At 41.8% G+C, this 25,391-nt stretch overlaps 1 protein-coding gene across 2 annotated transcripts in view; it reads left to right on the plus strand.

The window, feature by feature from the left end:
• The window catches only part of DTNBP1 (dystrobrevin binding protein 1), a 151,141-nt gene that overhangs the window by 5,159 nt on the left and 120,591 nt on the right, over positions 1–25,391 (plus strand). For both annotated transcript variants that reach the window (XM_019523016.1, XM_019523009.1), the window contains exons 2-5: positions 1,535–1,585; positions 3,488–3,538; positions 13,622–13,682; positions 21,535–21,667. In XM_019523016.1, the coding sequence (XP_019378561.1) occupies positions 1,535–1,585; positions 3,488–3,538; positions 13,622–13,682; positions 21,535–21,667 (296 nt within the window). The remainder of the gene's footprint in view (positions 1–1,534; positions 1,586–3,487; positions 3,539–13,621; positions 13,683–21,534; positions 21,668–25,391) is intronic.

The following is a 25,391-nucleotide window of genomic DNA, read 5'->3' on the forward strand; positions in this document are numbered from 1 at the left end:
AGGCGGGGCAGGGCAGGGCGCGCGCGGGGGAGGGGTGTTGAGACCGTTACCCTCAGGCGCGGGGGGAGGGGGCAGCTCTCACCCCCCCTTGTGCCAGGGTGGGGGTAATGCCTGATAGCGTCACGGCGTGGGGGGGAGGTTTGGCATTAAAAAGGGCCTCAACCTCCCCGCCAGAAAGGAAAGGGGGGAGGAAAGCTCTCCTCCTATGGCCAGGTTTTTAAAGCTGGAAAACCGAGGTGTAGGGTCACCTTCCAGCGCCTGGTCTTGCCCCAGGCAAGGTCCCTGGAGTAAATACAATCTCTTTTATTAGACCTACTAAAATAGTTGGAAAAATCCTTGTTTGCCAGGTTTCTTCTTCGCTTCTTTGCAAGGGTGTTTGTGCCTGAAAGCTGGCAAAGAAGATTTTTTCCAACTATTTTAGTGGGTCTAATAAAAGATTGGATTTACCCCAAGGACCTTGCCTGCTTGTGTCCTTAGACCAGCACAGCTACAACCTACACCCCTGGTCTGGCCCCACACCTTGTGTCCTGTTATGCCCTTTGCCTCAGACGCTCTGTGGCTCGTTGGACCGTGGTGGCTGTTGGAGTCCAGCATGTGAACAACCATCTCGGAGGAGAGAGGTGGGGCTGGAGGGGACCTCCCGAGACCTCATCCAGCCCCCTGCCTGAGGCATGGTCAGCCCTGGACAGACCATCCCACACAGCCCTCATCTAAACCAGTGTTTCTCAACTCATGGGTCACGAGAAAGCTTTAAAAAATGGATTGACCAACTTTAAAAAATGGATTCTCCTTTAAAGGAGAAAAATGTGGAAAACGGTGGCTTCTCCCTTGCAGGATGGCAGACTTCCAGCCAGTAAGGGGCTGCTTGGGGCTCCCTCTGTCCCACACACCCACCCTGTGCCCCACACACTGTGGGTGTGGGCCAGTGGATCAGAAGTGAGGGGCACCAGCAGGGCCAGGGGACTGTTTTCTACTTAAACTATTTACTGGGTTGGGACTGGCGATCAGTGTTTACAAATGGGTCCTGGTTCAAAAAAGGTTGAGAACCACCGATCTAAATCCTACAATAAGACTACTCTCAATCCTGACACAATAAGACCTAATGCCTGAACCTGGCACAGGTAAATCAGGGGAACCACAGCAGCCAACGTCCCACTTCTGTAAATGTCAATATACACTCAAGAGATCATGGGGAGAGGGCCATGTCCCCCACTACAGAGGAAAGGAAAAACTCCCACAGTCCATACTGGTTCGACCCTGGGGTAAAATTCCTTCTCGACTCCCCTGCAGTGACCTCTTGCTAGCCTAACTGCTACCCCCCGGGCCTGGGATGTCTTACCTGTGCCCCCCATAGACTCTGTGCTTCCACGCCCTTCGGGTGCCTTTGACACCCCTTTCCAGGACCAGCCTGAGTAGAACAATCACTTGTCCCTGTCAGATGGTAGTTAAAAGGCACCCAGAGGTGATGCTCTTTTGAATTGTGTTTCTTTCATGTCAGCTGGCAGGAGTCTCATACTTTTGCTTGACCTTACAGGTTGAAGACTTTGGGTGACAAATCGAGAGAAGTCAAAGAAAGCAAACAGAGGTATTTTCATGGTTTTTATGGAGAGCTCTCTCTCACTTATATATTTTCGTAAAACATGGTTTAACACATCATTTCTATATACGTACTATAGGAAGAGTGTCCTAAACTCTTCCTGTAGTAGACACACACACAGTGGGTTATGTGACTTTGAAATTTAAGAGACTGTCCCTTCGATAATCAAACTTCCCCATGCTTGGGCAGTGTTTAGCATGATAGAGTTTTTTTACTTCATGCTGTTTGAGATCAGCCAGCCAGCTTCAACTTTGGCCCTTCTAGTTGATGTGTTCTGTTGCACAGCATTAAGCATTTCCAGTGCATTTGTATGACAAGAACTGCAGTACTTTTGTGACTATTAAGCACTGTGGTGTTTATTTCCTGATTTGCCAGGTTTTAGCTTCAGAACAGAAAGAAGATCCTTGCAGGCTTAAAACAATGTGTTATACAATGTTGTTATAATAAAAAGTATTTCAGAAGAGAATTCCTAGATTCGCCTCCAGGAATCTGGTGAAAGTCATTTGCAGTGTTTTCTAATGCAAAGTCATATCTGTCTTTTTCCTGACATTATTACTATAATAGCTGTTGATGGAAAAGGACACTCCTCTTGTAGATACTGCCTAATCTGTTAAGCACAAAGCTTAACAGATGTAAAATAAGATAGGCATTTACCTGGATGTGTATGCTTAATGAACATTGCTTACAATATGTACGCAGACCTGTCAATACTGTGGTATTAGCAGCCCTGAACTATTTCTTTTCATTTTCAAGGCTTCTGACTGCAGCATTAAACTGATTATTAAGAGCCTTGAAAATGAGAGGGAGCAGCCCTGAAAGTGCCTAACTCCTTCACCAACTGTTCTTTTCAATGCTTCAGCCCTTTGACAGCTGCTTCCTATTTTCTTTTTTTGGTGCAGAGAAAGAAAGTACAGTCAGTTACAAAGTAGACAGTGGGGCTGAAAGCTGCTTTGTAAATAACCCCCTCTCCTACTCCCTCCCACCCTTTTTCCAATGTAAATTGGTAATAGCATTGTATTATGAACATTATGTACCTACCTGGTGTGAATAACTGGAATACATTGTACATAAAGATTAGTTTAAATGTTTTTAATGTGTTGAATGTATTTCATATAACTTCTTTAATAAAGTGAAGAGTATATGTATCTATCAGTTATTAACATTAAATCAGTTTAACTGTGCTTGTGAACTGTAATTTGCTGGAAGTCTTTATATGTATTCTTAAATCATCTTGCAACTAAAAGCTTGATACATGTTCATAATGTAGGCTAAGGCTAAAATATTTTGATGGGAAGAGGTGGAATAATAATTTTAGGAAAGTGCCGCCTTTACATGTGCTTATAACCTACACTAAAACATTATGATTGATTGTTTTGGGTGTGGTGGTTCTTGACATGGTGGATAACATTTATAGAATCAAAGGACCTAATTTGGTCAAACTCCTTGTACACTGATAGGATTCACTGTTCCTGAACCATCCCAGATAAATGCATATCCAACCTCATAATTTCTCTAGTTGGTTTGTTTCATTGTCATCCTGCTTTTATGAGAGTTAGGTTGTTGTTGATGTAGTTTGTTTTTTTTTTTTTTTGTGGCCTCCCCCTAATTCCTGGTATTTCATCTAATCTACTTTTGCTGTAGTTAAACACATTGCAACTTGTTCTGCCCTTTGTGGCAAGGCAGAACATTTTTTTTCCCCAATATACTGTACTGTAGCCTTTCAGATATTTGAAAACTGCCACTCTCTTATCCCCATCATGACCTCTTTTTTTTCATACTAAAGATTCCTAATTCTGTAAGGAACAATCCTGCACTAACTTGGAGCTGATCAGGCAATATTATTTGTTGTTATTTTTTTAACTTCTGTAATTTTTATGATTCCTTTTATAGGAGTGTTGAGTATTTGCCAAAGTTTTCTGCTGGACTGGAATTACTCAGCAGGTATGTTCCTCTTTTTTCATAATAGTATCTGTCTTCCATGGTTTCTTTTCACAGTCTAAATATTATAGGGGAACTGATGGCAATTAAGATTATGAAAATAATAGTAATTTTCTTATTGAGGTATGGATCTTTATGAGTGATATCATTTATTGTACCAACTGCACAGTTGGGATAAAGATAGACAAGGTTTTGAATGCAAAGACTTTTTCATTGCGTCTGAGGGAAGACTCAGACAGAAGGATAATTAAAAACAGCGCATAGGACTTTGAAATTGTAGGGGAGAGAGATTCTCAGGGGTAGTAGACAAACAACAGAAGGAGGTATCTGACTAATGGGAGATCAGGATCGATCAAAAGGGAAGAGGGTCACTGTTGCCTGTAGGACAAAAGAAAAAGAACGGGGTAGATTAGGTGTGGCCATGCTGTGGCATGGACAACTGCTGTCTGTGGTATTAATGAGGGCTGGGGCAGGAAGACTGCAAGCAAAATGAAAGGAGGGGTGGGGCAAGGTCTGGGGTTGGAGGGGCATGTTGCCACTTGTCAGGTTTGTGCAGTCCCAGCTGGGAGACCATCCTGTATCCTGCTCAGCAGCAAAGTCAGCCCAGCTAGAGGGACTGGGCAGAAACAGCTATGTGCCTAATTGGGATGAGGGGGAGAAAGGGGTTAGGGAAAAAAGCCGTGCACTTGCCCAGCCAGAAGGATGGAGGGGAAGAACTGGCTACAGAGAGGGGAGTGGGAAAACATCCCTATGTAGTCCAGTGCAGGAAACAGAAACAGCACCACTCACGTCTTTGCTTCCTCAGTACAGGTAAGACTGACTACCTTCCTTTCTTCTCCCTGGCCTTCAGGACTGGTCAGCCTACTTTCTGCCCCACCCCTGACCACACACCCCTCAGGGTGCTGGGAGGTTTTTCCCAGACCAAACTTGATAGTTATGCTTTTGCCTGGGACTAACCCAGCCTGACAGTTCCAGTCTGGGACATATCTATTCACAGCAACCTGCAAGTCCAGGGAGTCTAGAGTGAGACCAGCCCTGTCATTGGCCCGTGCCCCCAGAACTACAGTTGGGCATCCCTTATGCACCCCCCATGTGCTCTGGTGCCACCCCACACAGTCCTGGGGCCCCTTGGTGACCCCAGCTTTGCCCATACCTGGGGTTCCAGTAACACTGCTCCACAGGGAGTTCCTAACCCTGCTGTACCCCATCATGACACTACAATCCTATCATGCACCACTGATCCAGAGTGAGACCTTGGGGACACCTCATTCCACTTCCCGATGGAATCGCACTGACCTGGATTGTGCCCCCCACAGGCTGTGATGGTCTGACCAGGGGATTCCCATTAAAAGAGTTCCCATGGAAAAGGTTGCTTAGTGATGGGGGAGCAGGCTGCTTCAGGACTATACTAGTGATACTTCTCAGGCAGTCGCTGGCATACAGTTGCCCAAGGGTGCAAGTCCTCTTGTTAGTGTCTTGGTCTCTGAAAGTGCCACGTCATGAGATTGTGCAGATGCCAGAGTGCTGTTCCATCCTGGGGCATGGAGGTACCAGTTACTACAGAGTATATGACACTGAAGACAGTACCCTATTAGAAAGGCAGGGTCCTGCTTTTTCTGTCCCATGGGAAGTGTGAGCCCTGAAGCTGTTGCTGGGCATATGGCAAACCCATCGCTGAAAGTACCTTGAGGTGCTGCCTCACAAGGCGACTTAAATGAGGCTGTCACAGGGTAAAGACACCTTTTATAGCCATGGCCAGAAAAATAACAAAGCTATCACAGCTGATAAGGGACCTGGACCCCCTAGCCAAAGACTCGTGTGTGACTTTAATTTTCAGTCCAAGACATGCAAAGCAATCAAGCAGGTGACCAACCCACAGCACATGTTTTTATGGGCAACTGCTGTGTGGCATGTGAACCCCAGGCACACAGTAGAATGGAGGCAGGGGGCTCGAGCCTTAAGCGGCATGGAAAGGCAGCAGGACAGTTCTGCAAGAGGAGGAGTCTCTGCCAAAGGCCAGGTGAAGACTTCACTGGCACTCTAGCTGCTGCCAAATTAAGGGCTTTGGATCTTTGCTTCCTGTATGAAACTGCAGTGGTTGCAGGGCCAGGACCTGGGTCTTGCTGATGACACTTCCTCTCTCAGAAGCATCCTGCTGCCACTCAGCTCTGCATGTCTGGAAATTCAACCCTTCCTGCTATTGTTCTGTTCTGACTCCAGAGCACAAACACTATCAGGGCAAACACATTCAAATTAAAATCGGATAGAAACCAGCTATAATGGTGTTGTATATTTTCAAGCACTAACTTTGTAACTGTTTGGCTCTCTTTATATTTTATGGTGTGATGATTACTTTCCATGTGTGACCAGTTTAAATTTGTTGCATGGTTAACCAGTGAATTGTATAATATATGTAATGTGTAGCAGCGGCCTCAGGAATACCTCTGGGGGACAGGGATCAGAGTGACACTTGAGGAGAGGTGGGGCTTAACTTGTGGCATACCTGCCAAAAAGGTTGGCCACCACTAGGGTCGGTTACAATATGCTATAAAGTCAATATCAGTGTTCAGTCTTTGGTTCTTAGGGTCCAGACAGCTTATGAATTTGTATTCCCAAGTTTGTCTTTTAAAGGTTGGTAGTTTGGGTTTTTTAAATTTCTCTGAGTGCAAGGGTGGTGAAGTCAGAAAACTGTATTCCTACTGGTCTTTGTATCTCTCTGAATTCTCACAGAAAGAGTGAAAAGGACTGGTGCATAGTTTTGTCTAGTTTCTCCCACATAGTTATCATGGGGCATATGGTGCCATTTGATCATGTAATATCACATGTAAGGGATCTATGGGTTTATTGTGGGGCTGCTGATTGTTAACAGTGGAGATGTGTTGGCAGGTTTTGCATCTGTCGCTAAGAAAAGATTGCCAAGTCTTTTGAATAGTGGTGAGTTTGGTTTGGATGAAAAGTTGGGCAAGGTGAGGTTGTCTGATATTCTGAATTGTGTGCAGACTTTGTATGCAATACAGGGGCTACTAACTGAATCAGACAGGGGCTACTAACTGAATCAGAAGGTTAAAAATATTGAACCTCTGTTTCAACCCTGAGCATTACGTGTCTTATGAATGAGATGGGGAATGCTATAGGAGGGGAAAAGGTAGTATGTAAACATGTAAGTAGAATCTGTATGATAACGTGTAGAAGTTGTGGGGGTAGAGACAAGGTTGCATGGGCAATATAAAGTTAGCAGTCAAAGCTAATACCAAAATAAGTGTATTACACTTTAAAATCCTGTAGTGCTGTAATGTACGTTCATTAAAGTTATAAAAATTATTTATGTCATTGAAGCTCACTTATCTGTGCCCTATGTTGGGTTCTTACTTAACTAGTAGAAAGACCAACAAGCTTGTGGAAGCCATTTTTAGGGCAATCAATGTACGTGCGATGGGGAGTTAGAAATATCACAGCTGGGAGAACCATCTAATTCTGAAGAGATTCTGAAATGTATATGAAAAACATTCCGACCTATTTTTTTCCTCCCATCTCAGAATCAATGTAAGTGTGTTTTATTTGATCAAGTGCAAGAACTTCTAAGCTTTCAATAATCTTTCTCCAACATGGTCTTGTCCCCTGCAAAACATCTGGTCTCATCTTCAGCAAGAAAAATCATGTTATTTTGTATTATGCTAGATATGTTTTCTGCAGTAAAATCTTTTGTCAAAAAAAAAAAATTCAGATCAGACGATATTTTAAGCCCCTCAGATTACTTTAGATCTTTAAAATAAATCTGCCATAATATCTTCAACTCTAGCTTACTCATAGTTATTTCTTTGCTTGAGTGCCTGTTGAAAGGTCATTCAAATCCATGTCAGTAGTAGCTGCTATTGGAGGTTCTGCTCTTGATCTGTAAAATACTTTTGGAGCTCTTTATGCTCTCTACTTTGTAGACTTTAGTTTACATCATGGCTGTCCAAAAGGGCTGATTCCTAAACTGTCAAATTATCTCTCCCATTCCAGTTATTAATAAATGACATAGTGCTGTCCAGTTGGCAGCCTGTTGGCCATATGTGGGCCCTGAGAGGTTAGCCTGCAAACCCCTCAAGCTCCCAGACCAAGTGGTGCTCCTCTCATCAGTCTTCTGCTGCTGCCAGGGTCCCTGGGCTTCTCTTCCCTCTTTGAGCTTCTTCTTTCTGCCCCTGCCCTCCTTTCCCCCCCAGTCCAGGAAACATGAAAGGCAAGGATTTTTGGTGGGTTGGGATAATCTTAGTAAGGCTTTTAAATGCAGCACATTCTTCTGAAGAACAGAACAACTTCTGAAAAGCTTTTTAGTTCTTCAGAAGAATGGACTACATTTGAAAGCTTGTCTAAAGGCTTGGCAGATGTTGCATTTATGGCACAACTGACATGTTAATCATGCAGTAAATTGGCTCAATGCATGCCAAATTGCAATTTGTAGTTCCATAAAATGACAAACTAGCCACAAAGAGGTTCCACATTAAAGCTCATTGAACAAGCTTTAGTTAAGGTGCCCTGCCTCAATTTTGAAGTGCAGGATGCTGAATACATGAGACTTTGCAGGTGCTTTTAGAGTGGCTCTCAGAGCTGCCCTAATTAAAGTTAGGGCAGCTAACTTCACATCTTAACCCTGTGTAAAGATGCCATGAAAAACAAGAGATCTCAGGCAGCCAGTGCCCCAGGCATTTAGACCCAGTGCTGCACCATGCCTGATTGTTATGCTTGGCTGTGTTGTGGGATTGGGCATTGGACACCCTGGAGTTCAGGATACAGCTACGTGCTGTGTGATCTGTGGGACTGACCTGGGAGAAGCCCCCAGTTCAGTTTTAACTCTAGGAGTTGCATGATTGGGATTTGAGGAATTTTATGCCCCATCCCAAACATTGCATGTTGTGCCATGTACATGTGTCATGGCAGGACATTCAGTATTTGGGATGGGGCATAAAATCTCAAATCCAAATTGCACAATTATTTTAATATCTGCTAAGGTTCTAAGACTTTTTTCCAATCATGAAGTTGGTTTAATTAAAGATATCACTCACAAAACTGCTAGTTTCTCATCACCAAATAGCATTATATTTAAACTAACAAATTAATTTGTTGGTTATACAAATTTAATAATAGCCAAAGCTGCACTTGTGTAAATAGTTTGTTAAAATGGGAACACAGTATCAAGCTTCTTGTGGGGATAAACATCCAAGCTCATGCAAGAAATTATTCATGGAATAATTCTTTCTTCATGTTGTTAAAAGATTACTTGTGCCTTAACTAAACATTGGAGATATTTGGCAGTCCTTTAGTACACAATTCTTAGTAAGAAATAGCTCACAAGCTTATCTCTCTTGGTTATTTAGTTAAATGTTCAAGTCAGTTAGGGCAGTTCTTAGGGCAGGTTCCTGTTTTGTGTGCGTCGGTGTTTCTTTTTAGCTGTAGAACAGTATCTTTTCCCTCCACTTTTTTAAACAGACTGGACTGCAGCTTTATCAATTTGTACTATTCCAGGCATGTTGTGATTAATTCTTTGTATGGAACATTTCATAGTATTTTCAGTTGTAAATTGTAAAGCTATTGCAAATAGCGGTTTTCTGACTAGACTGTTCCTGGGTTTACAAAGAGACTACAAGAGTGTTTGATCATACAGCAAGATCCTTTTGCCTAAGTTATCCATTTGGCACAGCTGTGATCTTTATCATAATGGAACAGGCTGTAAGACTTTAGAAACACCTGATGGCAGAAGAATTCTTAGTATCAAAGAAGCAATACTTCACCTATTTTAGTAGATATCAACTAACTCAGAAAAGTGGATCCTTTACCCCCTCCCCATTTTTTAAATAGAGAGATATTAATTTAAAATAACTCTAAGGATTCTAGAATAATCTCTTTTGAAAATAAATTTCTACTATTTGTTTTTTCATAGAGGAGAATAACTGTGGCTGGAAAGACATCCTGAAAAATAATTTGTCTCGACTTATAGGTGAAAACCATGTTCCTTATGCTTAGTATGATATAGCTTTTTTCTAAATGTTCTAATTTTTAATGAGAGTAGTAAGATATTGTGTGTGTAAGTATAGCAAGGTCATTTGGTAATTTTACTCTTATGGGTAAAGACTTACAAAAATATTTATGCTCATTGGGAATTAATTATTATCTGGCAATGGTAAAGTAGTTTAAACAAATGGTTCTTGTCTGAATTTGGGAAAAGTTTTATAGGAAGAAAGAATAATAACCACTTTGACCATTTTACATCTAAAATTTTACACAGAATAATTTTAAGTTTAAAAAGCATGTTCTGAGAAGTGGAAATATTTAATATAGAAAAGAGGAATATTTGGAGTCTTTTGAATACTGGCTTCTGCTTAAAGTTTGGGAAAAAAAGGGTATCTTGTCAGAGCTCTTACAGGTATTCTGAAAGATTGTCAATACAGACCATTAGTGTTGTTGACTATACAATGTATCTATGCATACAGGTGAGGAGAAAAGACCAACTCATGAGTGTTAAGCCAATGAAGGATGATCATTAAGTGAAATTTTAAATTTTGCCAACTTGCTGAAAGAGGTATGCCCCCAATACTGTGCCCCCACGAAAGACATGTACCTTGTCTACAATCTGCCTTCCAAAAAACAAACAGATTTTTTAAATTTATATTTACCTCCTTACACAGGGCAGTGGTGGTGGGGGAAGGTATTGCAGGATTGTCCAGGCAGGGACAAGCCTGGGCCTGTTTTACCTGCTTATATTGTCTGCTCATCTGCTCGCACCTTGTGGAACCTTTCAAAGGATCTGGTGGCACCCCAGGGTGCCCTGGCACTCTGGTTGAGTATCATTTTCCTCCCGTCTCTGCAAGACTGACTTCTTTACTGTAAATCAAAAGGGTCAAACATGGCCTGTAGATACAGTTTGAATTACACTCATGGAGTCAACTCTTGGGGGCAGGAGGTCTGCAAAAAAAAAAAAAGCCATTTCATTGATTAACAAGTCCACCTAAGTGAAGAAGTAATCTGATTGGAGACCCCCCCCACCCCAGGTTGATTTTTAAATCTTACGGGGGGCTATCATCTCTTATGGGGGAGGCTCAGCCCCTCTGAGCTCTCCCTTAATTTACACCCTGCCTGTGGGGCAGGTCCAGGTTGCAGAATTGTTCTATCTAGCTGTGGGGTGGGCCACAGCGAGTTAGGGGGCATGACCCATTGCAGAGTTCAGGATTTTTGGGTCCTGATGAACGTGGCCGTCAGCAGCAGGAAGGCAAGTGAGAGCTGATGCCCCAGTTGCCCACCAACCACTTTGCCCTTTGTCACTACTGTTGCCCCTAGCTCCTCAGCTGCCAGCCTGCCACCACCATGTTCCCTGTGCTGGAGCTAGAGCTGCTGCTGCAGCACAGAGCATGTCTGGTGGCAGCTTCGCCTGTGACACCAAGGACATGGTGGGATCTGAAGCTGCTCTGCATGTGCCATGCCAGAGCTATAGGTGGTGGTGGTGCTGCTGCTGCTGCATGCCCTAGGTCAGAGCTGCCATATGTCTCTGGATGGATCCAGGCCAGAGTACAAGGCATGTTTAATGTTCCCGCTATAAATAGTTCTTTGTATAAGTTCCTGTAACTAATTAAGCACGGTTTCCACACCACAAGCCTCATTGGGATACTACAAACTGCATGTAGCAGTTCACTTTGCCCTGAAGCAGCTCAGTTGCTGCTTCAGGTACAAGCTACAATATTAAGCTAATAGCTAGTGCAGATTCCTTGGGGACTGTTAGAGGATTCACATAGAACTCCTCCCCTTTTGTTTGCTGTAGCCAGAGAGAAGTAGCAGCCATTGTCTGCATGCTTTTATTCCTTTTAGCTTCTAGCACCAAAAATATCAGCTTCACTTCAGGCACCCCTTCCACTTCACACCCAATTTTGGAGCTTTGCTTTGGGGTAAAAAGGGATGTGAGGTATGTGAGTAAATATTCTAAGTAAAATCATGAAAGAACGTAAGTCTCTAAACTGAGCAAACCAGGAGAAATTCTGATCCTGTTTCTCAGTTTGAAAAGCACAACTAGTAACTTGGACTTCTGCATAACTAGTAAAATGGACTTTGTAAAAAAACAAACAAACCAAAAACAAAAAACCCCCACACTGCTGAAAAATTAGTGTTAATCATTTTCTTGAAGTAAAACTATAGTATATTAAAACCCTGTAGTGATTCAAGGCAAGGTTCTTTGGGTACATGTGATATCTTTCATTAGATCAACTGAGTAGTTGGAAAAAGGTTATTTGCAAGCTTTTGGGTACAAGCACCCTTCTTCAGGAATCTACCCAAAGAAGCTTACCTGCCTATGTCCTTAGACCAACATGGCTACAACCAAAAACCCTGTAATGATTCAAAATATTAGCAGCTTCCTCCATTACATCCTATGTTTGAGACCATGTACCACTGCAGAAGGGACATAAGCTAACGCTAGCTAACAGTGGAATTTAGTTGAAATAAGAGCGCTAATATTTATTAGTTTGTCTGTTTTAGGAATGTTGAATATCTATTTTTAAGTAACCAGGATAAACTTTCTTTGGCTTCATAGTATTTAATTGCAGTTACTTAGCTTCAAGAGTTAGTGGTAAGAAATTTATATTAAATCAAACAGGACTTGCCACAGCTTTAAATCAAATTCCATTGCCCATGTATAAACTGTTTCAGTTAATGGTGGGAATAATTCATTTTGGTTTTACCTAGTGGGAGAAGATCCCCATTCTCATTTGAAAGTTGTTTACAGAAGCATACAGAAGAAGTTACAATAGAAGGAACCATATTACTTGTTTTCGCCCTCCTTAAATTACTTCCGTGTCTTTAATCATAGTGCCTCTTAATTGTGGTAGCCGCATCCCTGAATTGGCACTGTAAGGATTAAGAACAGGCCTTCCATTTCCTTGCTTTGCCCCTAGATTTGTAATTTTGGGGATAAAATTACTTGGCACTCACTTATTTTTACCAAACATGTTTTTTTGCATCCTGTTACCAAGAGTATCTTAAGTCTTAGTAACAACTGGATGGAGAAATTAAAAATGTATCCGACTTATAAAGGTAAGCAGCACTTATGAAATGGTTTGTGTTTGTTTTTAGTTTTTTCTTTGGTTGTGGCATTTGCTAATGCTCATAGGAATAGTAAATATAAAATATTTTAGATATAAAATTTGATATTTTTTAGTTTCTCTCTAATAGTTATTTGTCAAAGCTAAATGACCTCCTCTTTTTCTCCAGGATGTATTTGCCAAATTACTTAAGCAACTTGTAAATTTGGGCTTTGGGGTTTCAAATTTTTAATCCAGTATAGTTTTATAGGATTATTTTAAAAAAATTAAACTGGTACCTTCTAAGTCTATTTACAGTGTCTGTTGAGTCCTGTTTGTTTCTCTCAGTTCCTGGTTCAAGTTATATCACAGTCCCCCAGCATGCTTTCCAGCCCTGGACTGGGCTGTCTGCTTCAGCAGAGAAGGGATTGGGGGGTGGGCAGGAGGCAGGGGCTGCCCCAGGAGGCAGGAAACACCCCAGGCAAACCTGAGCTGGGGGTTAGGGCCATGGAGTCGCATTAAACAATCCTCCTCCTGCTCAGACTTACTGCTGGCTGCAACTGTGGACTACAAATCCTGGAGGCACCTGGAAGCAGCCCCTGCCTGTGTCTGGAAGCAGAAAAAGGAAGTGATGATTAACCCTGCAGAATCCTGCTGCTGTGAGTCTGGACTAAAAATTCCAGAGACCTTGAGGCCAGCAGGAAGAGGAAGCACACACAGAGGCTGTGCTAGCTATGTGCCAAAGAGCCATGCTCCAGTTCTCCCTGGCTTCTGGCCTGAGCCACTGCATTTCCTGAATCAAAAGTGAATGTGCATCCAGTTGTTTCTCTGTTTAATCTCTACATCTTAAACTAACCTGCAAAGACTGAATTAATTCAGCCTTGGGCTTTTTGACACTACTTAGCTACAATTTGTATTAAACTGCTACATGTATACATATAGTGATCAACTGAAACAAACATACACCAGAACTTTTTAAATTGGAAGCTGAATTTAGAGAGAGTGTAACCACAAATAGACTTTCATCTTCCTTTTTGTTCAGGTATGAAGATATGTGGGCAGCCCTTCATAGAGGAGCCAAGGAATGTGCAAAGGCTGGAGAGGTAATTTTTTTTTTTTACTGCTGTTAGTACATTTTAAAAATGTGAAACATTTTTTAAAGGAAGTACTGGTAGTTGGACAGATAGGGAAATTGTTAAAATTGTGCATTTTTAAATATAGTATTTAATATGCAGTTGTTGAATCAGACTTTCTAGAATTCTTCCCCTCCCCCCCCCAGTTTGTTAGATCTGTCACAGCTTAGTCTACCAGTAATGTAGTTGAAATGCTAATTTCATCTAAAATTTATAATATAACAATAGTAAGAATTGAGGAATATGATACATCTGCAATAGTTGCATAGTTTATATCTGAAGTTCTATGTCCCATATGTTCTACTTATGCATTTGGGAACTCCGTGGTGCTTGGTACTTTTTGTCTGGATTCCAGAGCATCTTCATATGATAAGATAAAGTTGAGTCAAAAGGTTCGTTTAATGACCCTGGTACAGTAATGCAATGGCTTCATACTGGCACTCACATGACAACTCTTGAGTGCTGTTAAAGCTCATTTCAGTTGAGACCTTCACCCAAGATTTCTTAGGGTTTGAATGAATGCTGCTGCTCTCTTGTGAGAAGAAAAAAAAAATCACAGGTTCAGATAGCCAGAATCTATAAATTTTTTAGGAAGCAGTCGGTTACATTGGCCAGCAATGATTCTCTGAGAATCTGAAGATGGTCATTCAGAAGTATTACTTGGACACAGGGATTCTAGTATGCTTACACTAGTGAAGACTGTAGTAAAATGGCACTCTAGAGGATCCGAGGGTCTTTTTCTTTCTTCACCCGTTCCTCCTATTAACTGAGGGGATAAAGGGAATACTCATTTAACTTTGGATATGGTCTTACATGACAGACAGGATAGAAAAGTGTCAGTCCGTCACTTCTTGATTAAGTGGGGAAGGGGACCTCTTGTTAAGAACAAGCCATTTGCAAAGAGGAGGATGTCAGAAAACAATAGTTCATTAATTCATGTAAATATTAATTCTTGACTGTTATGGAATAAAGGGGAAGTAGTTCTAGGCAAGTGGAAAGTACTGTAAATTAGCAAAGACCTCATTCCAAACGTATTATAAAGTCATCATGAGTGTTAAAGCCACCATACAGGTAGCTTTATTTCTGACTAGCAAAGCTTTTTAGCAGTTTCTAGTTGCAGAGGTGATAGTCATTGAACAGTGTCTCCAAACAGAATATCCTGCCTTCATATAAGCTTTCTTGTATGTATATACAGCATATGTATTAGGGCTGTTGGGAAACATTTTAATGAAACGTTTTCTTCAAATGAACTCTGCAGGGCTTTTGAACACAGACAGTTGAATCTTGCTGAAATGCCATAGACTTCAGTTGCTTTTTCTTTAAGAAAAATCCTAAACTTGCCAATGTCTTATATACCTAGGAATAATCATTTTTATAGAAAAAAAGTAGGACTAATAAAACACTAATTGTGAGGAAGCAATCTTTTAAGATGTGATGGGTGGAGGCCATCAAACTCAAATTTAATTGCTGCCTATTGGCTTTTTTGCAAGACACATAGGCGACTAGTGCCTCCTGGAGGGAGTGCGGGCAGGCAGGGAGTGCTAGCAGTGCTCCCAGAAGTGCCAGCAGCGCTTCTCCTGATGCCCCCGCTCCCTGGCCAGTGCTCTTAGGGGCGGCATCAGCACTGCCACCTGCCCCCACCCGTCACCTAAGCAGGGAACACCGTCTGTCGGGCTGCACCAGCACTCTCAGGGGGTGCACATGTTCCCCCATGCACCCTCTACGCATCACCACTGGCAGGAGAAATAAGTATTGCTACCAGTTCCACATTTATAACTTGTCCATTAAGTTCTTGTCTTCAGTGGTGTGTAACTTACTCAGTTTAACTGTTTGGGCTATACTTTTGTTTTAAAAACAAAGAAAAAGCCCTCTGTGACGGGCAAGCTTTCATACCTGGTGCAAGCACCGGCTTGTCCCTGGTCTACGGGTCAGCCAGCCACCTCACTCACCTGCCACACCTTGATGTAATAATATTATTGTGATAATTAGGTGGGAGGCTGCCCATTATATACCCTGATATTGTGGGGGCTATCCACAGCTCCATTCCACCCCTACACTGCAGCCCAAGCCTCGCAAATGGCATCTCAGGCAGCCAACTCAACTGTCCCCTTCCCTGGGACCTTCAGCTTCCCTTTAAGCCTGGCCCCATCTCAGGCCAGTCGGGACCCCAAGCTTCTTTGCTGTATATGGGCATCCCCCACAGTGGGCTCCTGGCCCTTCTAACCCCTATCTGGGTCCTGGCCCTAGCATTGACCAGTCAGGCCCCTTGGTTAGTTCTAAGCTACGTGCCTGCACTCAGATCAGGGTCCCTCATTCCTTGCTCTGGTACTTCACAAAGCGTGCCTGGCCCTGCAGGGTCACTCGCTTCAGCAGGCTTAGGCACTTCAAGAATGTTCTCTAGCGTTCCCTGGATTAGATGAATCATATGACCCACCCAAAGGTGAGGAGTGAGGTTAAAGCACCCCTACCTGCCTTTCACCGGGGTGGTAACTGGCCTGGCATTTCCTGGGGGCTCCCACACCACTGGGAGTCCCGCCAGACCACCCACTCCCAGCAGGGTGCAGTTTTAGGCCATGCACAAGACCAGAGCCTCCTGCTCCTACCTGCAAGATGCTCATATGCAGCAACTCAGCCAAGCAATGTTTCTTGCTTGGCTCCCAGCAAGCAAACTGCTCTTGTTTATATAGGCAACCAGAGTTCTAAAATGGCTGCCCTAATCAAACACCTGCTGAGTGTTTGATCTGGCCCTTAAAGTGGTAGGCACCCCCAAGTGTCCTGCCACACCCTCCTCCAAAAAAAAAACAACAGGTGAAGCTTTAGTGTTCCCTATGATTTGTAACAGGACTTTAATATTTCATGTGGTGAAGTGATCTTTTTCATGGGGGGATATGCTTTTCAGCTGTTCCATTAAAATCTGCCCATGTTTTGGTCAAGTTTTTAAGCCTTTGAAAATTGAGTTTGTAGATGTTTATACTTATTAGATCTTTGTAATGAAATTCTCTGCGCACTGTCTCCACGGAGCATGATATAGCCAAGGACTACAGGATTCAAGCAGTTGGTGCTCCCACCTTCTGTGGGCCAGACTGGCTTTGTGCATAGAACTTGACAGCACGGAGACTCGTCCTCCAATTGTTTGGCTATGAACAAACATTAGTAAAATAAAGCAGATCAGCTGTGCTGGGATGTGTTCTCTGCTTGCAGATGTGCACCCTCAGGAATCCCCTGGCAAGAGATTCTCAGGATATGTCTCAGCAATTGGAAGAAGCCCGAGGGTCTTCCATTTGTAAAAGTGCACCTTGTGTTGGGTGCATCAGTGTGATGTGTGCCTAGGGTAGCATTTCCCAACCTTTCCACCCCATGGCACGCTGACCGAGCAGCCGAGCAGGCCTGGCTGAGGCAAGGTGGTGGCACAGAGCAGTGGTGGCAGCGCTGGCTGTAGTCACACTGCACCGGGAACCACGCCCCCCCAAGATTCTGCAGCACATTTGAATGTGTCCGATGGCACACCAGTGTGTCGCAACACGTTGTTTGGGAAACCCTAGCATAGGGAATCTCCTACTGGGAGATTTCTGGAGCATGCTTCTGCAAACAGGTGCTCCTATGTCTTCAGGAGCACAATCCTGTGCCTCCCAGGAATGGGAATTCCTAGGGCACATAGAATTAGGTCCCTGAAACCCTGGGAACACCTGCCTGGGGCAGCTGGAGAATGTGAAAGAAAACAGATGTCTGCTGCATCCTTTTATACTACCTGTATTGCAGCTGCAAAGTTGGGCATTTGTGGTGCATCCCTCTGCTTAGCCTTTGTGCTGCCCTAAGAATGTTTCTAGTGGCACAAAGATGAGGTCTGTTTCCAGCCTTACCATTTCACCTGCTGGGCCTGGTGAGCTGTCTGACTTGTACGCAAAGAAGGCAAGAGCCAGACCTTGAGGGAGTAAGCAGGGAACATAGTGGGAAGAAGTTAAGTTAGGATGGGATTAGAGCAGAGGAGCCAGGCTTGGACTTGTAACACAAAAAAAAAAAAAAAAAAATGTTAGCTGCATAGGATTAGGTGGGGTTCGTAACTGAACTTTATTATGCTACAGATAACACAGATTTATTTATAAATTTACTATAGTGTTCATATTTTCTACAGGATCTTAAGAAAGGAAGGCCAATGTTTTTAGCTTACTAAATCTCCATCTACTAATACAGTGGTTCTCAACCTTTTTATACACAAGGCAGCCCTTGTTAGACTTAGGGCAACTCAGAAAATGCCAGCTCGTAGCTTTAACTCATTTTTTGATTATGGAAAAAGAGGAGTTCTTCTGTTGCAAAGGACTCAGATCATAACAGGCCAGAATGTTTCTGACTATGAATTCCTATTTGGAATTTCTGGGTTTATCTTGTGGATCACAAGTACATGTTTGTACAACTAACAGTGCTAATATTGCATGTCACCCTGCATCAGCCTTAAAAGGATCTTGTGGCACAGCACCCTGGTTGAGAATCACTATACTAGTGTATTAATTTGTTTCTCATTGCCTGTTAATTTGGGTTTATGTCAATACCAACATATTATCCATTCCATAATAACGTGGAAAATGCTTGATGATTTTTGGCAATGGACAGTGCTAACATTATAATAATTTGTAGGAATGATTCTTTTTTTTCTTTATTTTTTTAACTTTGCATTGACAAGTGAAGTACTGGAATGATTGTTTCAGCTGTACTAAAATTGCACTTGTATGTATGTCTGCATGTTTTCCAGGAAGTGTAACTGCTACTAGACCAGTGCATTGGTTTTCTTCAAATACATCTTGTGTGGTACATGTTTGCCTGCAGGGAACAAGATTCAGTTTCATATGGCTGTCAAAACATGGAATGGAATATTCTTGTTAGAGTGTTAGAGTGGAGGTTGTCTTGTGCATTTAGGCTGTGTCTGAAATGTTTTATGTGATTCACTTTGAGTTTGGGTTTATTTATCTTGTCAAGTTATTGCTGTTGGGGTACTGATCTTAAAGTACATCTTTAAGTACAGTTTATTCTTGAAAGCATGTCAGAATTTTCACACTCTGATAGATACATCCATTCCCCCACTTTCCTTTAAAACTGCTCAAATCAAATTTGTCATTTCAAAATTTATAGATTGATCAGTAAAGATGGATTATTTACATGGTTTGCCTTTGCACCTAATTAGTGAATATTCTTCATACATTATCAGACTTCACATACATATAATGCTATTTACAAAATTACAGAATTATGTATCTCTAGTGAGAATCAGGAGACAGTTGACATAAGTATATTTTTAACCCTTGCAATTGTTTCAACTTCTTCTAACTTTGAATGTCTCTTCAAAGAGGTTTTCTAAAATCTTGTTGAAGTTATCACACATATGGGCCTTTCAGTAGGTCCAGTTTCTCTTGCAATACCAAAAAGTGAGGCTCTTCAGATTCAAGAGGGAAATTAATTGCTTATTTGAAAGCATCCTGTTGGCAGTGCCCTTTCTTTCATGTGGCTGATGATATGCCTTTCAGCTGGTCATGGTCACTTTATCAAATAGGTTCCCATTCTTCAAGGTTTCTGCAGACAAGGCCTTGTGTATCTTGTAATGCTGCAGACTTATTTCCCAGCATTTCAACTTTTATCATTTTTTGAAAGGAAGTAAAATAATTGCTCAAGTGAGCCTGGCAAGCATTCTGGGCCAGCTGCTTCTGATACTGTAGATATGCTGTTGGTAGTTCCATCAATATGGAGGTGTGGCATTGCTGAAGCTGGTACAAGTCACTGTATGACTGTTTTCCCTAGAGCAGTGGTCAGCAAATTTTTTAAGGTTATGAGCCAGATTTGACTCAGTTTGGCGCAGATGAGTAGGTGGAAGCATACTAGGACCCAACCTCTGCCAGTGCTTTTACCCATGGTAACACAGGGAGAAATGCCTGCCTCTGAAGCCCCTGATCCCTGGTCCATATCTAGCCCTCAGGCCATAGGTTGCTGACCCTTAACCTAGATTATTGTCCTCAGTTACTGAAAGCACATTTAAAAAACAAACCTCCAAAACCCTTGTATTAAAATAACTCGATGATCATCTCCAATAACCACTGGAAAAGGTTACAGTTGGTTTTAGTAAACTACATTGAACCTTTATGGAATAGTTATCCATTGGTAGTGCTGTGTTTTAATAAAATAGGTTGTAGGCAGTAAACAAAGCTTCTGGTATAGGATTACCTGACACTTAAAACACAAAATCCACTATAAAACATTCACCTCTTTTTGCAATGTAAAGGATTAAAAAAAGGTTGGAGCTTTACCTTCCAGACTGGAAGTTGTGTGTCGTTTAAACAAAAAATGAAAAAGCTAAAATCTGCCTTAAAATAGAAAACTTCATATTTAATATTTTTACCCATCATCTTAATGCCTTTGTCCATTCTCAGATACTGAAGTTCGCCACATATCTTTAGAATTGGAGTTTGACAGGTTTTAGTTTTATACTCTCCAATCTTTCCTTTGCATATATCAGGCACTGCAGAGGCAGTTTTTTGTCTGAATACGTTTTAGTGGATTGTACCTCTTCTTCTTTTTCTTTTAAAATGTTTTTTTTAAAGGGAACACAGTACATACAAAGTAAATAAAGGAAATATTTATCCATGAACTATATGGGTCAAGATGTGTCCATGAACAGTGTCAAAGCAGTTTCAGAATTAAAATGAGACCACTTATTTGAGCTGTCAGGTTTGAAGGTTGTCATATTCTCCTCAGAATAGATATATAGGAAGAAAAGTGTTTTCTGTGTTGAAAACTTGCCATAATGTGTTTTTTCCCTTGGGTATAGAGAGCTAAAAGAGTTGATTAATTCAGAATTTATACTTTTAATGTAAAATTTATTCTTTAATAATATTTCCCCTCCAGGTACAGCTGTATATCCAGTTCTGAAATTCCATGGTTATGAATATCATTGTATACCAGTGGCACACAAACTTCTGGTCTTGTGGGCCAGATGAGTGGCATGGTTTTGTTCGCGGGCTGGATCCCTCATGGGGTTGATGGATTGGATTGGTTTGTGGACCCAGTCCAGCCATACATTGGCCTGATCCTGCATATTCAGATCCAGCCATGGAGCCGCCTGTGTGCCAGATCCAACCCAGTGTGCCCAGATCTGGCCATGGATCTGACCCCATGTATGCTGGACCATGTCATTTGGCCCAAGCAATTCTCCAGGGGTCTTGAAATTTTAATAGTGGGGGAGGAGTATAATGGCTTCTAGGGGTGTGGCACTTGATGCTGCCATCACTGTCCCTCTGCCAAATTTCCGTACCCTTGGAAAGCTCTGTGGGCCAATAGTTGAGCACTCCTGTTATATGCCATTCTTGTATTTTAAAGGCAATAGACTTTTTTGGTCCAAAAAAAGACTTTTGGACAGTTTTGTACCCTTTTTCTTTGCTATGTATAGAGTGATTCCCTTAAAGCTCCTTCCCTGGCCCCCTTCCCAGGCACTTTTTAATCTTAATTTCTAGAATGTTAAGGCTTCCTTGTTGGAAAAACCAAATCTGGATTTGGAGTTCTCGGACCTTAAGTTTCAGCGTGACACCACTCTTATTATTGTCATTTAAAATTGGAGCAAGGAGCTATTTTGTAAATGTATCCCTAAAATAAATGGAAATAAGTGTTCATAAATGGTAAAGTCTACATATTGTAATGTGTATAATGCCTACACAAAGAAATTAGGACTGTGGATGCATGGATTCTAAAAATCAGTCAAAATGATCATAAACTTCATAAGCTAATGGATGATAATTTTGCAACTAAATAAAATCTTAGTTATTACTGGTTTTAATTATTGCAGCTGGTTGATAGTGAAGTTGTGATGCTTTCTGCACACTGGGAGAAGAAGAGGAGTAGTCTGATAGAACTGCAGGAACAGCTCCAGCAAATTCCAGGGTTTTTAGCAGATCTGGAATCCATGACAACAAGTCTGGGTAAGGTTTTACAGGTGTAACATACTCTGCTAAATTAGTTAAATGGTAATACAGAGAACTTGACCAGTGGTCAGTTTTTCTGTCCATTGTAATTGTAAAGCTATCTTTACTATCTAGAACATCATTATTTTCTGTTATGAAATGTCAGTAGTGTTAAACCCTTACAGGTTTGCAGCAGTTGCCTGGGAGCTGGCTGGATTCAGTACATACTTTCTGAGTCTGACTTGTGAATCTGTGTTCTTAGAGAGTAATGTCTTTTCTGTAAATACATTTCAGTAAGAGCTTTCCTTGACCTGGGCCACATCACTTGGGAGTCTCAGATGAAGGCACGAGTATTTTTTAAGCTATTTGTAACTAACCACCATCTAGTAACTACATACAAGAATTGTGGATATAGTTCCAAAATTGGGGTTTATAGGTAGGACTGGTAACACTTTGTAATGAGACTGCCAAGCATCCTGTCTTAAGTTGTTTGTAACTTTGCCAAATGTTAACCTTTTGGGCTGAAATTATTAGTAGGTGGTTCTGAGTGAGATGCTTCATATTTTTGGCTACAAAGGACCAACTCTTGGGATCATCATAAATTCTAGTTTATTGGACAGGTTGTAAAGTTACCAATAAAATCATAAATGCAGACTTGGAGTTATGAGTGGTACTGGTCGCCTTAGTGCACGCGCACTCACTCACTCACTCACTCACTCACTCACTCACTCACTCAAACCCATGTCATTTAAACCCATGTAGTGTCATGTATAGTAGCTGCTGTAGTGATTGTGAGAGCACCGGTGTCAGTATATCTAACTGTCCGAGGCCCTGGAGTCTGCTGCTGATGGTCAGCTTCTTTCAAGTCTTCTCTAGAAGGGGGTTGCCTGCTTGTCCTTCTCTCTTGGTAGGTCAGGTGCTGGATGAGAGGGCACCACTGAGGGTTATGCTTCACTGCCCTTTATCCCTTTCTGGCAGACTGGTGTGATCCCCCAGCATCATCTTGGCTGCCCAATCTGAAGGTTGGTGTTCCAAGGGAATTTTGAGTAGTACATGACAGCTGTTAGTCACAGCGGTCTCTGCCTGCTGGTACCTGAAGTTTCGAGAGTCCACCCTTGACTTTTTGACGGAATGGCTGTATTGTGTCATGGGTTACAGGACTAGTCAATAGGGTGGGTGCTTAGTTCCAGGAATCAGTTCCTTGGCTTGATTAGCTTAAAATGGCTTGTAGAATACAGTTTTGTAATGGTAAGTTCCTTTGGCTAGGCTGTTGCCATTTAATTACCCACTGATCACCATACACTCGCATTCACTCAGTAATGCAGCTGTCCAGTATAGCAGATTTTATCACTTTACAATTACAATTTCAGTGCAGTTTTTAACAATGGTTTGGGGGGTAACTTCATTTTACAAGGAGTACATTCCTTAAGGGTTTAAAAGCATAAAATATAAAATGCCATGGTAAAGACAAGACAGTTGAAGTATAAGAATGCAATGTGAGATAGTGAGGATCAAAGGTTACTGGGGACAGTAAGTGAGTTATTAGCACCAGGATATATTTACAGTCTTTGAAGTGGATATTTTAGTTCTTTTGTTTTCTGTAGTGACACTGCGCTTAATTGATATGTAGATACAGTTTCTAGTTTTCTCCTACAGAAAACCACTTTAGCTTTCTGGTTTGCTCTGAGCCTTGCCACACCCATGTAATGAGTGTGCTAGGTCTCTGCCAATACTTAGAAGGAAAAAGAAATGCACAAAATGGGGGAAGGGGGGTGATGGCAAGAAAGGGCTTGTGTTACATCAATGTCCAGAAGGCAAATGTACAAAGGGGGCTTTCTACTACAATATTGTATTTCCTGACAGATTAGCTTCGCCACCCTCCCAGTCTCCAGGACTCCCATAGGATGACATAAAACAACTGCTGTTTTCCTACAAGGCAAATTCTGGATACCTGCTTGTAGAATCTCTCTTCAACTATACTGGTGGCATGTTCTTCTCCATATAGGGTCTTTTGTCTAAAAGGTTGGATCTAGGTTATGGTGAAGGATATTGGCTACAATTCTTTCTAAAGAGAAGCACAATTTTTTTGTAAGACCTCTCATGAAAGAACCTCACCTCCTTGTTTTCTAAAGAGAACGATAAGTCTTTAATATTGCTATGAGTGAGAAACCTCAGGGTGTTTATAGATGTGGTCCAGGAGGTTGGGCGCTTTAATTAGCTCAGCTCCAAGAGCTGTGCTAATTAAAAGCACTTGAAGCATCATGTGTATCAGTGTCCCCATGCTGAAAAATGGTGGTGGGGTGCTTTGAACTAAAGCTGATCAAATGAGCTTTAGTTGAAAGCATCCTGCTACCATTTTTCAGTGTGGAGGCATTGATGTATGTGATGCTGGAGTCTGGTGGAGCATGGGAATTACCACGCTCCAGCAGACTTTATTAATTGAATCCGCTTACATGCACTGTAATTACAGTGTGTCAGAGCAACCTCCCTGCACATGTATAGGAGCCCTCAGCTTCAGCTAAGCTTCATAGAATTGAGCACAAATGGGGATTTACTTCACAGTCACTGTATCTTCAATGCGTGGCATACAAAATGAGGAAAATGCTTTGTAATTTTTGTCACATGGCTTCTGAGAATGAGAGGGGCTTTCCACTCCCTCTCATAAAGACCTACTTGTACCCAGACTTGATTTTTTTTTTAAAAATTAAAAACAAATACTTTTGTTGCTAACACATTTTTCTAAAAATAGTTCACTTTTATTTTTAAAACATTTAAGACCAAAACTTATGCTCCCTGAAAACATGTAGGTATGCTGAATCCCTGAGCTTCTCTCAGAAACGGTGAAGTCCAAGCTGCAGTATTTTCTATATAAAGTGAAAATTGGGAGTTGGTGTGGGAGAGGGACATCTGATATTTGAGTCAAGCTTTCTAAATGCAGCACTATAGGCTGTATGTCATATTAAACATTTGCTCCTTTGGGGACCCAGAAGCTGTGTTACTGGGTACATGCAAATGGGAGGGTGCCTGCAGACATTGGGACCTAACCTTTGACTCCAGATGACAGTGCCATGTCTCTCATTGGCATTAAATACTGTACCAGTTACCATCTTAATGTAGCAACCTGACACACACAACCAAAAAAAAAAGATAATTATCTACCAAAGTAATATTTTACTTTCCATTTTCCAACATGTTGAAAATGTCAAGTAAAAAATAACTGCAGGAATGGTCTGTACTACACTTTTTGCACATTATTAAGGCTTATTACCTTGTTTCTTAGAGTGCTTTATGCCTCTCATAACAGCCTTGAAATGAAAAAGGACCTCTTCATAAGGTTGTTTTAGAACAGGAGTTGGCAACCTGTGACCCACAGGCTGAATTCAGCAAGGGGCTTGACTTCCACTTCACTGCAGCCAGGGAGGTGGGAGAAGTGGCGGTGTCCAGATTGTACTGCCAGCCTGCCTCAGTGTCGCAGGCCAGCTGGGCACTGTGAGTATACCAATTTAGTTGCAGACTGACTGAGCACTGCAACTTTATTAGCCACTGGGCTTTTCGGTTCGGGATCAAGAAGGTGATGTTGGAAAGGAAAGAAATGACAAGTTTCACTTACAAAAAAAAATGAATTTTACTTATGACAAAAGATACAGTTTGCATATATAATAGTTAATAAAAAGGTTATGTTAATAAGCAGACAACATAACAATGCAGACTAAAATTGACAGTGATAATAAAACAGAAAAAG

The sequence above is a fragment of the Gavialis gangeticus genome, unplaced genomic scaffold (genome assembly GCF_001723915.1).
Source record: "Gavialis gangeticus isolate Ggan-Ray unplaced genomic scaffold, GavGan_comp1, whole genome shotgun sequence".
Taxonomy (NCBI): Eukaryota; Metazoa; Chordata; order Crocodylia; family Gavialidae; genus Gavialis; species Gavialis gangeticus.